Source organism: Eurosta solidaginis, chromosome 2 (assembly GCF_040869045.1).
Source record: "Eurosta solidaginis isolate ZX-2024a chromosome 2, ASM4086904v1, whole genome shotgun sequence".
Taxonomy (NCBI): Eukaryota; Metazoa; Arthropoda; class Insecta; order Diptera; family Tephritidae; genus Eurosta; species Eurosta solidaginis.
In genome coordinates this window covers 288,232,975-288,248,633 of record NC_090320.1, presented here as the reverse complement: position 1 = coordinate 288,248,633, position 15,659 = coordinate 288,232,975, and the positions used below count along the sequence as shown (strand labels likewise).

Genomic DNA, 15,659 nt, shown 5'->3' with positions numbered 1-15,659 from the left:
TTATTGTAAGAGGAAATGGGGAGGCATTTTCTTTTAAACGGGCGGTGCCACATGTTATGTAGAAAAGTAATTTATCTGAAATGAAATGTGCAATTGAATCGCGCTGGTATATAATGTTCGGTTCCACCCGAACTTAGACACCTTTACTTGTTTTAATTAAATTTAAAAAAACAAGAATTATCATAAAAATTACTGTCATAGTAACCTGGGTCGATTTGTATAAACGAAAGTTAACCGATATCGCGCCATCGATTTTTCGATAGGATTTGGGCTCAGAAAAAAAGTTCCACTACGCATACCCAAAAAAAATATTTTCGAGCCTGCGAAAAAAAAATGGCGAAAAGGTGAATGTTTCGATCAAAACACTCCCAAACCCCAAAAAATATTGTGACGAATCTTAGCAACACTAAGGGATACTATCATCTCTAAGCCGATACTAAGCAGTGACTTGTATGCACATCAACAAATCAATCATTATGTCTATCCATATGTCCACACAAGCATCGGAGAGTAACGCACAAACACGTGCATATATCTGCGATACTCCCAAAAGTATGCAATCATTTGTGCAAACATCACTCACATATACACGCGCATGGGAAGCTATAAAATCGTGCTTCTGTAGTTATAGCTGTGAAATGTATAGCTTGTAAACGAGAAGTAAATTCTAGAAATAGAAACGCCCAGAATTATGCGAACGAGAAATCACAGAGTATAAAAGGAGGTAAAGCTGAGAATAAAGCTCAGTTTGATTTAAGCACGCTATCTGTCCAGCAGTAGAAGTGTTATTGGGAAGTACTTTAATAAAGGCCATTTTGCATTATTGCATAGATTGAATAGATATAGAGGTATTTATTCAACAGTTTAGTGATTCGAACATTAGTAGAAGGTTGCAAATAAGCGGAATTGCACTAAATTCGTTACAATTGATGTCAGAAGAGGAATTGTTGAATAAATTCCGAAGATTGCGAATACAACTTGGGCATGGAAGTGGAGTGAATTGAAGATCCAGCAACTGAAGGAGTTGGGGAGCCGTGGATTGAATACAACCGGCAATAAACACGAACTTCAGGCACGACTACGCGAGGCTATGGTATTGGAAGGAATTAATGTGGACTTTATCCTGATGTGGAAGAATCAACAACAAAAATTGAAGAAAACAAGTAAGGAAGGCTAAGTTCGGGTGTAACCGAACATTCATACTCAGTTGATAGCTGTGGAGACAAAGTAAGGGGAAATCACTATGTTGTAAAAAGAACCTAGGGTAACCCTGGGATGTGTTTGTATGACATGTGTATCAAATGGAAGGTATTAAAGAGTATTTTAAGAGGAAGTGGGCCATAGTTCTATAGATGGACGCTATTTAGGGATATCGCCATAAAGGTGGACCAGGCCTGACTTTAGAATTTGTTTGTACGTTATGAGTATCAAATGAAAGGTGTTAATAAGTATTTTAAGAGGGCGTGGGCCTTAGTTCTCTATGTGGACGCCTTTTCGAGATATCGCCATAAAGGTGGACCAGGGGTGACTCTAGAATTTGTTTGTACTATGTGGGTATCAAATGAAAGGTGTTAATGAGTATTTTAAAAGGGAGTGGGCCTTAGTTCTATAGGTGGACGCCTTTTCGAGATATCGCCATAAAGGTGGGTCAGGGGTGACTCTAGAATTTGTTTGTACGATATGGGTATCAAATGAAAGGTGTTAATGAGTATTTTAAAAGGGCGTGGGCTTTAGTTCTATAGGTGGACGCCTATTCGAGATATCGCCATAAACGTGGACCAGGGGTGACTCTGAATGTGTTTGTACGATATGGGTATCAAATTAAAGGTATTAATGAGGGTTTTAAAAGGGAGTGGCCTTAGTTGTATATGTGAAGGCGTTTTCGAGATATCGACCAAAATGTGGACCAGAGTGATCCAGAACATCATCTGTCGGGTACCCCTAATTTATTTATATATGTAATACTACGAACAGTATTCCTTCCAAGATTCCAAGAGCTTTTGATTTCGCCCTGCAAAACTTTTTCATTTTCTTCTACTTAAAATGGTAGGTGTCACACCCATTTTACCAAGTTTTTTTCTAAAGTTATATTTTGCGTCAATATACCAATACAATTACCATGTTTCATCCCTTTTTTCGTATTTGGTATATAATTATGGCATTTTTTGCGTTTTTCGTAATTTTCGATATCGAAAAAGTGGGCGTGGTCATAGTCGGATTTCGGCCATTTTTCACACCAATACAAAGTGAGTTCAGATAAGTACGTGAACTGAGTTTAGTAAAGATATATCGATTTTTGCTCAAGTTATCGTGTTAACGGCCGAGCGGAAGGACAGACGGTCGACTGTGTATAAAAACTGTTCGTGGCTTCAACCGATTTCGCCCTTTTTCACAGAAAACAGTTATCGTCCTAGAATCTAAGCCTCTACCAAATTTCACAAGTATTGGTAAATTTTTGTTCGACTTATGGCATTAAAAGTATCCTAGACAAATTAAATGAAAAAGGGCGGAGCCACGCCCATTTTGAAATTTTCTTTTATTTTTGTATTTTGTTGTACCATATCATTACTGAAGTTGAATGTTTACATAATTTACTTATATACTGTAAAGATATTAACTTTTCTTTTAAAATTTGAATTTAAAAAAACATTTTTTTAAAAAGTTGGCGTGGTCGTTCTCCTAATTTTTATTAAGCAGACATATAGTAATAAGAGTAACGTTCCTGCCAAATTTCATCATGATATCTTCAACGACTGCCAACTTACAGCTTGCAAAACTTCTAAATTACCTTCTTTTAAAAGTGGGCGGTGCCACGCCCATTGTCCAAAATTTTACTAGTTTTCTATTCTGCGTCATAAGTTCAACTCACCTACCAAGTTTCATCGCTTAATCCGTATTTGGTAATGAATTATCGCACTTTTTCGATTTTTCGAAATTTTCGATATCGAAAAAGTGGGCGTGGTTATTGTCCGATATCGTTCATTTTAAATAGCAATCTGAGATGAGTGCCCAGGAACCTACATACCAAATTTCATCAACATACTTCAAAATTTACTAAAGTTATCGTGTTCACGGACAGACGGACGGACGGACGGACATGGCTCAATCGAATTTTTTTTCGATACTGATGATTTTGATATATGGAAGTCTATATCTATCTCGATTCCTTTATACATGTACAACCAACAGTTATCCAATCAAAGTTAATATACTCTGTGAGCTCTGCTCAACTGAGTATAAAAACGAAACAACGCAGACAGTTACCAGCACAGACTTGAAATGATATTGGCTGCAATATCTGCACAAACATCGACAGTAACATCAATGTCGCCGCAAATTGCATCTCAACTGGAATCGCAGGAGACACGCATAACGTCCAAGATTGAAGCACAAGAAACGCGTATAACAGAAATGCCATCACAAATATCCACAAACATGTCATCACAACTGGAAGAGTAGAAGACATATATGGCATCCCAACTGGAAGAGCAAAAGACACATATGACATCTCAGATGGCTGAGCAGTTGAAATCACAGGAGGCCCGCATATCCTCGCAGCTGGAGGCAAGGAGATAAGGGTATCATTGAAGCTGGAAGCCCAGGATACAAAAAAAAAAAAAGAAATTATCGAGACCGAGGTGGAAGCTTTGAAAGGACATATCGAGCAGTTGCAGCTAAATCGCCCAGCAGTTTCAACGAGTAATCCAATGGTAAAAACACCATCCTTTGACGGTTCTGTTCCTTTCCAGGTATTTAAGCTGCAATTTGAGAAGACGTCAGCAGTGAACAACTGGAATGCGGATGATAAAGTTGCTGCACTTTTCATTGCATTGAAAGGGCCTGAAGCTGAGATCTTACAAAACATTCCAGAGGGCGAACGGAACTGTTATGAAGCATTGATGAGCGCTCTAGAGAGACGATACGGAACTGAGCATAGGAGACAGATATACCAAATGGAGTTACTGAACCGCTTCCAGAGGCCTGGTGAAACATTGCAAGAGTTTGCGTCGGATGTTGTAAGACTGGCACATTTAGCGAATGCGGACGCACCCGTGGAATACACTGAAAGGGTAAAAAGCCAGAGCTTTATAAATGGCATACAGGACGTGGAAACGAAGCGAGCGACATAAGCAAACCCAAAACCTACATTCACAGAAACGGTATCACATGCTCTGATTCAGGAAACAGCTTCGGTTCTGTGTAAGCCAGTTTTCAAAGCACGCCGTGTGGAAGTAGAAAGGCCAGAGTGGGTAGACGCAATATTGGAGGCGCTGAAAGGATCGCAAAAGCGGAGTGAAAGAATTATCAAATGCTTCAAATGCGGGAAGCCCGGTCACATTGCTCGTCATTGCGATCTTGGTCTTTGTAGTTCCAACTTGGCTGGTCGTAAACGTAAAGCTGGAGGAGTCAGATGTAAAGGACGAAAACTTGCCCCAGCTCTTGAATGTCCTGTGATATCTATCTCGTAAATTGGAAGAAACTCGGGCAGTCTTACCGTCAAAGGAAATGTGGATGGCAAGGATCGTGTACTGACGTTAGATATGGGCGCATCTCATTCCTTAATCCGATCTGATTTAGTCAATAGGAGAGTAAAGCCATTACCTGGAGCAAGGTTTCGTACGGTCACTGGCGGGTATAACCAAGTCCAGGGAGAAGTGATCTGTGAAGTCTTAATTGGCAAGGTCATGGTTCTACACAAATTCATTGTGGCGGAGATTGTTGATGAATTCATATTGTGAGTGGACTTCTTAGTTCACCATGACAACAGGATCGACATGCAAAGAAGGAATATGCGCTATAAGATCCAGGATATACCACTTAACTTTAGTTGGGAGCAGTAATCGAGTACTGGTGGAGAAGACTCGACAAAGACCCCGAAAGTCAAAGGTAAAGGTTGATGGATCGAATGGGCCAAATAAAGCGAAATCAAAAGTACCTGCGAGAGAAACACTGGCATTCACAAAACCGAATGGACGCACAAAAACGAAGGAAAGAATTTCCAAGAAGGAATGCGAGGGTAGTTTCAAGCCAGGGCGCACTACTGTTGTGAAACGGGAGAACGATACTGATTATGCGAAGCCAATCCGTCAAGCGCAAGCTCTGCGAAGAAGTTCATTGGCCAAAGAACAAAGTGTGAAGGAACGGCCCAGGGTAACGAGTAGTAGGATGAAACACAGGTACGACAAGAACTATAATTCGGAAGGTTTCTTGGAAGGAGATTTGGTACTGCTATACAACCCTCACCGGCGGAAAGGTGTTCCATCCAAATTTTGGTGCAGTTGGGAAGGCCCGTGCAGAGTTGTGAAGAGGATCAGTGATGTCATCTACCGCATACAAACAATTGGGAAACCACGAAATAGAAGGGTGGTTCATTTGGAGATGCTGGCGGCGTTTAGATCGGGAAATTTGTCTAATCGGGACGATCAGACTTAGGTGGAGGGCAGTGTGACGAATATTAACAACACTAATGGATACTATCATCTCTAAGCCGATACTAAGCAGTGACTTGTATGCACATCAACAAATCAATCATTATGTCTACCCATATGTCCATACAAGCAACGGAGAGTAACGCACAAACACATGCATATATCTGAGATACTCCCAAAAGTATGCAATCATTTGTGCAAGTATCACTCACATATATACGCGCATGGGATGAGAGAAGCTATAAAATCGTGTATCTGTAGTTATAGCTGAGAAATGTATAGCTTGTAAACGAGAAGTAAATTCTAGAAATAGAAACGCCAAGAAGTATGCGGACGAGAAATCACAGAGTATAAAAGGAGGTAAAGCTGAGAATCATTTTCAGTTTGATTTAAGCACGCTATCTGTCGAGCAGTAGAAGTGTTATTGTGAAGTACTTTAATAAAGGCCATTTTGCATTATTGAAAAGTGGAGTTATTTATTCAACAGTTTAGTGATTCGAACGTTAGTAGAAGTTTGCAAATAAGCGGAATTACACTAAATTCGTTACAATCACCCCTATTCTGCATTTCGATTACGTTCCCGTTCTACGCTCCGTTTTAATCGAAGTTGGGTATTCTGCATTACGACGGAATCGTAATGAGAAGAGGAAGAGCAAATGAATTTTCGAAATCAGCTGTTTGTACGGAATGTGTGAACATTGGAACAAAATAAATTAAAGAAAATTTGTAAAAAAACTGAAAAATTTTTATATTTTATTATCCACGCCATTTTGTACAAAAAAAAGCAATAGAATATATTGCCGCAGTGTTATATTTTTTTGAGGGAATTGCTTTCATAATCGTATGTGTGTTTTTGTCGTTCTTTTGGCCAATTCCCTGCCATGGCCACCAAGTTTTGTTAAAACGGATTTCTGCACGAATATAGTTGACATTTTCTGAATTTTATGGATGCTAATTTCATTGCACTGGACTAAAATACTTCATGAAGATTTATTTATTCTTTCCGCAAGGATTGTTTACGTTTTCGCTTCACCTTCCTCTACACCGGGAGCTTGCTTTGGCATATAACTGGACCCAACCAACAGACACAAATTATAGCTGTCTATTATACTGGAGCCAATAGCCGCGTCATTATTTGTGGAGTTGGAAAGCAACGTATACGAAAATGGCCAGGCGAGAATGGAAAGGCAAATATTGCGAAGTTTGTGTAATCCATTTGAGATGAGTGACGAATTGTAAGAAATTGAACTTAAAAGTGGTAAAGTTTAATGACTTATTTAGGTTCAAAAAGAAAACTTTCGACTTAATAAGGACGCTTTCAAGTATATGTTAGATACTTTTGCGGGGCAAATACGTCCAAGGACGACATCCACATGTTGGTTTTGACCTGGAAACATAAAAAACAATTATCATCAAGCCTTTAACGTTTCTTAACAAGTTGTACTTACATTTTTGTTAAAATTCTGTTATAAATTAATAAAAAAATAAAAAGAAAATATTTTTCCGCCAACAAATTTGCAACTTAGAAAAACGGAATTACGATCGAAATGCAGAATACACAAAATCGAACGATTCGAATTGGATCGAAAGAGATTGGAACACAGAATACCAAAATTGTCAAATCGAAAAAATTCCAATCCAAGTCGAAATGCAGAATAGGGCTGAATATCTTTCTCTTTTTTCAAAAACTGTTGTGAAAACGTTGGCGATAACAGTTCTTTGAAAAAAAAAAACATTCGCCATTTTTTTCCCATGCTCGAAATTTATTTTTTTGGGTATGCGTAGTGGAACTTTTTTTCCTCAGCCCAAATCCTATCGAAAAATCGATGGCGGGATCTCAGTTAATAAATCGACCCAGTCTACTGTCATAGGCCTTCAGCTCGAATCAAACCTGAAATTAATATTTTACACATAAGCGTGTCGATAAATTTTTGAACCTTCCCCGGGTAGTACTGAATAAATTTACTAATGCCTCTTTTTATTTTTTCAAGAAATTTATTTTTATTTTATGCACGACGACAACGCAGACATCTATGCTATATTTCTTTTATTTTTAATGCTAAAGATAGCTTACAATTAACACTTCTATTTGTATATATGAATTTAATGTATAGTTTTTTTTATGCATATGACTTTAGCATTTATTTATGTAGTATGGGGTACATCATATATGGATGTTATGCTGTGTAAAAATTGTATTAAACCAAATACATACATATATAGGCAATCGTATATTACGCATATACATTTATATATGTGTACATTACATTTAATTATTTTTTTTCAATTTAAACTTGCTCTTTACGATTATCTGTTCGTTTTTGTGGTTACATTCTTAGCGCCAAAACTAATGCTAACATAAAAAAATGTTTTTTGTTTTTTTAACGTCTTGTTATTATTTTTCTGCTGTCTTATTGTATTACTTCTCTGCTTGTTTTTGTTATTTTATTCTTTTCAAATAAATTGACAATATTAAAGATATAGGAAATTGATGTAGGGGACAGAAATTCAACCAACATGCATTCCAGTATTTCTTTCCGGCTTTTTGTGTGAGACGGTTACTCACAAAAGTAAGTACACACTTAATTGATAATTTGCATCTAAAGTATCGTAAATTCCCTAACAGAAACCACATTCAAAAAAATGTCAAAGGTTATTCAAAGGTAAGGAGAATTAATCAAAATTTCAAAAATTACCATCAAAATTTTCAAATTTTTTTCAGAATTTCTAGAAAATTTTGGAGTATGCAGTTTTGTAGCCCAATAAATTCTAATATAATAATGTGCAAGTCAGAAATAGCTCAAATTTTTTTTGGCATTTTTTTTTTGAATGTGGTTTCTGTTAGGGAATTTGCGATATTTTAGATGAAAATTATCAATTAAGCTGTGAGCCACTGCATTTGAGTTTTTTTTTTTTTCAGCATAAACCAAGTGTGTACTTACTTTTGTGAGTAAATGTATATGTACGTTTGTGTGTGTGTGACTTCGATTGAGAATTTTATACATTTCCAATTAAAAAACGACAGAAGCATATGTCATGCATATGTACAAGGTTGTAGCAAAACAAAGAAACAGCTTTTAGAAATAACGTATAGGCGGTTTGAGAGAAAAATGTATTCTTCAAGCCCTATTGTGAAATTTTTAATAATATCTCTATAATGAAACAATTTTCGCAAAACAAAATTGTTGCCTCTAGAAAAGAAAAATAATTTAAATGAACCACTACGGCTAAAAAAGGCAAGTACTGCATTAAGAGGGTATGTATACACTAGGGCGGGTCAAATTGTATGGGGAAGGTGCACATCCATTTTCTGAATCTATGGGTCATACTGAGTAATATTGTTCATTGGACTATAGGGCTGAAATGAATTTCGAGCCTCCCTAATTTTGTTAGAAAATTTTATATCCCATTCGGAATTCGAATTTGACATTTGTTTTTATGGATTTTATTTGTGAGAGCCGCTATTCGGTTTGGGGTATAATATTTTCTAACAAAATTAGGGAGGCTCGAAATTCATTTCAGATCTATGGTCCCATGGACAATATTACTCAGTACGATCAATAGATTCAGAAACTGGATGTTCCTTTTCAACAATAAATTTGACCCACCCTAGTATACACCGAGATGTGCTTCATGCGTCCTTATGTTAAACATAAAAGTAGACAGCTTTTTGTATTAAATTGTTTTTTTTTTCACGAATTACACAAGTTGTACAAATAATAGCAACAATGATCGCAATAATAAAAATATAAAGATACAGCAACAGAAAAATACATGAAAAACTCTGGAGTATTTGTTTATATTAATTCTAATGCTTTGAACAATTTAGTACCTTAAAATGAAGGTAAGAAGAAGCACAAAAGGCAAGTTAAATTGAAAACATTACCCTTCCTTTGTGTTTCATACACACGCACACATACAAAATAATTTAAAACAAAAACACTAATTGATCCAGGAACAACATACATAATCGAGTATTTCAACTCAAATCGAGAAATGCACACAACATTCGAATATTATCGATTTAGTTGATGTTTGAACAAAATTCGTTTCTGTTGCCAAACGATTGTTTTTTTTTTTTTTTTTTTCAAAAACAATGTTAATATTTTTTCAAATTGACTGTCTTTTGTTCAAAACTTATCCTTCACATATAATGCAGTACTTCTTTCTACCAGATGGAAAAAACATAATTTTCAAAAGCAATGCAAATCTAAAAATTTCATGTTTTTCCGTTTAGCAAGTTTTTTTTTTTTGGCTAAAACTTATCACTCTATTTAGTTGGTTTTTGGTCAAATTTTTTCTTTTTTCATGCAATGCCGTACTTTCTGCCAAAAAATTTAATATTTATATATCAACTTTACTTTTTCGATTTGGCTGTATTTTGTTCAAAACCTTCTTAAAATAAAAAAAAAGCATTTCGAATTCGAACCTGCAATTTACGCCAATATTTTCAAAAGTAATGCAAATCTCAAAACTTAACAAAATCCATTTAAACTAATTTTCAGATAAAGCATGATGAAACCGAAACAATACAATTTTAATTCTTTTTGAATGAAAAGTTTTAACCAAAGTTTGAAAAACTGTGTATTCCTCTGAAAATCTATGAAATGCACATTTTCAAAACACTGCACAAATGCCTTACAGCCTTCTGAGAAAAACTTGATTTTTTTTTTCAAAAATTTGCAAACGCCTTGAAAAAAGAGAAAATAAGTGCCGAAAAAAATAATGTAAATCTGGAATTTCGAAACAAATTTCAAAAAAAAAAAAAGCTTCGGTCAAAGTTAAAAACCAATTCCAGTATGATGGTAGGAATTTGATTTGAGCTGGAACGCTCGATATGTATGAGATTGACACCAACAAATCATGCTGATGCTGCTCTAAATAACACAAGCCGACAAATTTTAAGACACAGAAATGAGCTTATACTATTCTAAAGGCCTTGGTACGCTGAATCGGACTTCGGTGTCAAAATTTTTTAATTGGTTCTGGTTTTCGAGATATGTAGTTCTATATGCTAAAATCACGTTTTTCTGCTATACTTACTTCGCTTATTCGTACCGAAAACTTCTTTTTATTAAAAAACCGCATATAAACTAATGAAAGTGCAACTATTTTGCTTGAAAATATAGTCTAATTTTTAAGGTTTGCAATCTTTTCTCTGCGAATGAAAGATGACGCTCCGGCCAAGAAAGTGTTGCTATCGGAACCCGCCTATGGAAGCAGCGGTAGAGGGCGGTCCCCACTCCGCTGGAAGGACCGGGTGGAAAACGATTTTTAAACGGTTAAGCGACAATTAAGTGAGTAAGTAATCTTTTCTCTATACAAAATTTTTACACATATTTGAAGACTACTTTTAGGCACGTTAGTCAGTTAATAATTGCATGATGGCGTGTTCAGTAAACCATGCATTTTTGAAATAAAATGATTTAAAATTAAAAAACAAAACTTTTAAGATAAAAGGCAGGAGGACTACTCCATATACTACAGAGCTCCAAGCCCAATATAAGAAAGCCTGCCCGAAATTATGCTACACATATTGCTTTTGTCTGCAGCGATCCAGGAAGTGAAGTATAAAATGTAGATATCAATATATTACAAGTAAATATCGAGATTTTTTTTTTTAATTTTGATAGCGCTTTCAAATGTTATATTTGGATTTTTTTTTTTTTTTTGAAAATTAGTTTTCGTGGCAAAAAAACATTATTTTCCCACCTTTATATAAGAATATCTCAAAAACAAGAACCAAAATGATAAATCTGATACGCAATTCAGATTTAGCGAACCGCAGACCTTTTGAAAAGTATTAGCTCATTTCTGGGTCTGGACTTTTTTCAAATTTTGTTGGCCTGTGTAATTATTGGGCGGCAATAACTTGCGACAGTGATTCACCAAAAATCGTGTAGTAAGCGTGGAAGATTGTGTGTGTATGTATATATGTATGTAACACTAGCAGACTGATGATGGACCACGATTTTCCAATTTTTATACTTTGACATTGTTTATTCATCGATCGGTATCTCGCTCGCATTCCGTGAATTGTTTTGGACACGTCATGAGTCGTTTTGAAGTTAGAATTTAACTACTTTTATCATTTAAACGCAAATTTTGCTCTTGTTGTCGCTTGAAGCGTTGCTCTTTACGCCAAACATCAATGCGTTCTTTCAGTTCAATATTTGGCACAAGCATATCTTCGGTTAATGGTTGACGATTAAATGGATCCGTATTACTATTTAATAAATGTCGTGTTATTATAGAACGATCCATAATTGTACCCGATGGCAATATAACTGGATCAGCCATTAGGGTATCCATTAATGGATCTTTAAACTCGTCGGGCGCATCAGCGCATTCATCTTCGGCTAGTTGATTTGCAACTGTAGGGAGGCGAAAGGAATTATAAATTGGTATTGTGTGTATTAAAAACAACAAACCTACCATATATATCATGCGCTTTTGTAATTAATGATCTAAATTTTTCCACCTCAATTGTAGAACGTATACCTAAACGCTCTATACGGCTGGCTGCATCATCGAATAGATGCTTTTGAAATGAACGCTCATCGGCAGCCAATGCTTGTGCAAATCTATCACAGTCTAAATGTAAATATATATCGAATATTTCGCCCAATAGGCGTCGTGGCTCCCAACCATATTTAGCTGGATTGCGTACTTTCAGATCATTGCACTTTGGGCCGCATAATTGTTGCAAATTAAAATTTAACATTGAACTGAGACGGTCGATTATTTCGTCGCGCATGAAAGGCTCTTTGATGTCATTCTAAAATTTACAAGAAAGTGCACATTTAAATCTGTATATAAAAGTATGTAAAGTAGTAAAGCAACTATTGGTATTATGGCGCGAAAGTCCAGGACTTCGGGCAGGCAAAGGCACTAATTGGAGGGTACAACTCAAAGCAATATAAAGCTAGGATTAACCTCCCAAAAAGTAAAATAAAATTTTAACAGGCATACTCACAGGTCACTGCAGGCTAAAGAGCCATATGCGTAAATTGGGCATATCGTCTAGTAGCCTCTGTTGATTCTGTGATCGCGAAGATGAGACTGCAGAACACATCCTGATGGAATGCGATGCAGTCGGGACACCAAGACTTAGAATTCTAGGATCATCGAAATTAGAAAGTAGTCACATACACTCTCTGAAGCCGAGAACCATTCTGGATTTTCTCAGAGAACTCGGCTTGGATGAGGTGTTGTAAAGAGAATGAGGGCACAATAGATCAACAGGTCGCAGTGCTGGGATTCAAGGTGCTGTGTAGCGCAATATATGGCTTTTCCAACCCAATTGTCAACCTCACCTTCGAGCGGCGAATCCCGTTTCACTAACAGACGAGGCTATGGCGACTCCGAGCTCCTCATGGGAGGGAGGGATGGCTCCCCCAGCGGGTTAGAATATCGCGGTAGGTATGCATGCCGTAGGAGGCGACTAAAATACCAGATTCAGGAGGTTGTGTAGCGCAACCTTTTCAGGTTGCTAGCGCAATTCATAGGTTCTCCAAACTCAATTGTCAACCTCACCTATCCGTGGCGAATCCTGTTTCATTAACAGCCGAGGCTCTGGCGGCCCCAAGATCACCCAGGATGGCCTGAAGGTTTAATGTGACCATACAAATCGGTCGGGCATAGTACCTTAATGGTGCTGTGTTACCGGAGCATACCGGATCTGTATCCGGCAAAGGACCATCACACCGATAACACTCCCCAAAGCCTTCGGGGGGCCCAGACGGCATAGCCATGCCGATGCTTAAAAGCATAGGGAAAGAGGGTTTCAAATATTTAGCACATGTCTTCAACCTGTCTCTTTCCACCTTTGTCATACCCGAAAAATGGAAAATAGTCAAGGCGGTCCCGCTACTAAAGCCTGGGAAACCAGCTAACATAGGAGAGTTGTGGTTGTTGTAGCAATGCTCGCCCCACCTAATAGCCGCGACCGATCACAAATTGTCATAAATATCCTCTAACGGGAGTCCAAGGAAACTTGCCGTTTCAACAGGGGTGGACCATAAGGAAAGGGGTGTTAGAGGCGTTGGTTCCACATTACAATTAAAGAGATGGTTGGTGTCATGTGGGGACACATTGCAAGCGGGGCATACATTTTGTATGTCGGGGTTGATTGTGGATAGGTAAGAGTTTAACCTGTTACAGTATCCAGAACGAAGTTGAGCAAGAGTGACACGCGTTTCCCTGGGGAGTATGCGTTCCTCTTCCGCGAGTTTTGGATACTTTTCTTTAAGTACTGGATTCACCGGGCAATTCCCGGCATAAAGCTCCGACGCCTGTTTATGGAGTTCACCAAGGACCTGCTTGTGTTTTTTCGCTTCATTCGGCTGGGTTCTCAGGTGCCGTATTTCCTCAAAATGCTTACGGAGATGACTCCTTAAGCCCCTAGGCGGTGCTGGTTCATCAATCAGATGTCTGTTGGGATGCCCAGGTTTCTGGGTATTCAACAGGAACTGTTTGGTCAGCATCTCATTTCTCTCCTTGATGGGGAGTATTCTCGCTTCATTATGCAGATGGTGTTCTGGGGACATAAGAAGACAGCCCGTGGCGATTCTGAGAGCAGTATTTTGGCAGGCCTGTAGTTTCTTCCAGTGGGTAATTTTTAGGCTTGGCGACCATATGGGTGACGCGTAACACGCAATCGGCTGGCTGATTGCTTTGTATGTAGTCATGAGCGTTTCTTTATCTTTTCCCCAGGTACTGCCAGCGAGGGATTTGAAGATTTTGTAACGGCTCTGAATTCTCGGAACAATTGCGGCTGCGTGCTCACCAAAATGTAGATCCTGCCTGATCAAACGTCACACCCAAGATTTTGGGGTCTAGGACAGTCGGTAGCGTAGTGCCATCGACGTGGATGCTCAAAATGGTCGACATTTGGGACGTCCATGTTGTAAATAAAGTGGCGGAAGATTTAGTCGGTGATAATGCCAGGTTTCGCGAGGCGAAAAAACTAGAGAGATCAGGGAGGTAGCCGTTTATTTTATTGCATAGCGCATCGATCTTTGGGCCTGGGCCTGTGGCCATTATTGTGCAGTCATCGGCGTAGGAAACGATTGTGACTCCTTCCGGTGGAAGGAAACCAACGCCTCTGACACCTCTCTCATTATGGTCCACCCCTGTCGAAACAGCAAGTTTCCTTGGACTCCCGTTAGAGGATATTGATAACAATTTGTGATCGGTCGCAGCTATTAGGTGGGGCGAAATATTGCTACAACAACAACAACAAGGGAGGGGAGGCCTGAAGGTTTAATGTGGCCATATAAATCGTTTCCGATGGTCGGACTAGCACCTTAATGGTTCTGTGTTACCGGAGCGTGCCGGATCTGTATCCGGCAAAGGACCATCACATCGATAACACTCCCCAGAGCCTTCGGGGAGCTACAACAATACAACAACAACAACAACAAGGTCGCAGTGCTTAACCTCACAACATCTATCTATCTATTGTTATTAAACCGGTCTCTGTGCTGGGCAGCATTTTTGTCTATTTTAGATATATATGCACGCAGAAGTTCTCCTGCGAAATTTGATGTTATGACCCAGATAGCAACCAATCTCGAAATGATCGGTAGGAAACCACGAAATGACCGAGAAATAGTCGGTAAATGCTCCCATACAACCAAATAATGATACAAAAAACAATCCCTAAATGATAGTCCCCTAATTTTATCATAAACAAAACCATCCCGACAAAAATCCCGAATTGATCACAAAATTATCCGAAAATGATACACAAGTTATAGCGAAGTATGATATCGAAACAATCCTAAAACGGTCCCCAGATAATGCCAAATTGATGATGTATATAATACCGTCATAGTTCCAAATTTAAACGAAATAACTCTGGGATTGTTTGAAAAACAAACCCGAAATAGTCCTTAAATGATTTCGAACTGAATCCCCAAACGACTTAGCTATAGTTTCGATATTGCCACGAAAAAGTTCAACTCTTTCGGGATCACTGCGCTGCGATTTTAAGATCAATTTAAAAATATTTTCGGGATTATTCGGCGCTTTTTTCGCATAATTTCCTTTAACGATCTAAAAAACCAATTGCGAAATGCTGCCGGAAATAGAGCCTGGATATTTCTGAAAATGTACGATCCGAACAGGAAATAAAATCGGATGGTGTTTATTTGGGGTGGCGGGTAGCACTGTCTACTTTTCCAAAATATTGTGCCCTCTATTTATATGACGCATAGACCGGCCACC

General features: G+C 38.1%; 1 protein-coding gene across 5 annotated transcripts in view; it reads right to left on the bottom strand.

The window, feature by feature from the left end:
- Positions 1-7,697: 7,697 nt before the first annotated feature.
- Ube4B (Ubiquitination factor E4B) overlaps positions 7,698-15,659 on the bottom strand; it is a 33,171-nt gene continuing 25,209 nt past the window's right edge. For all 5 annotated transcript variants that reach the window (XM_067768395.1, XM_067768394.1, XM_067768391.1 and 2 more), the window contains exons 11-12: positions 11,865-12,207; positions 7,698-11,803 (exon numbers count right to left, since the gene is read on the bottom strand). In XM_067768395.1, coding sequence (XP_067624496.1) covers positions 11,505-11,803; positions 11,865-12,207 — 642 coding nt within the window. In that variant the 3' untranslated portion in view covers positions 7,698-11,504. The remainder of the gene's footprint in view (positions 11,804-11,864; positions 12,208-15,659) is intronic.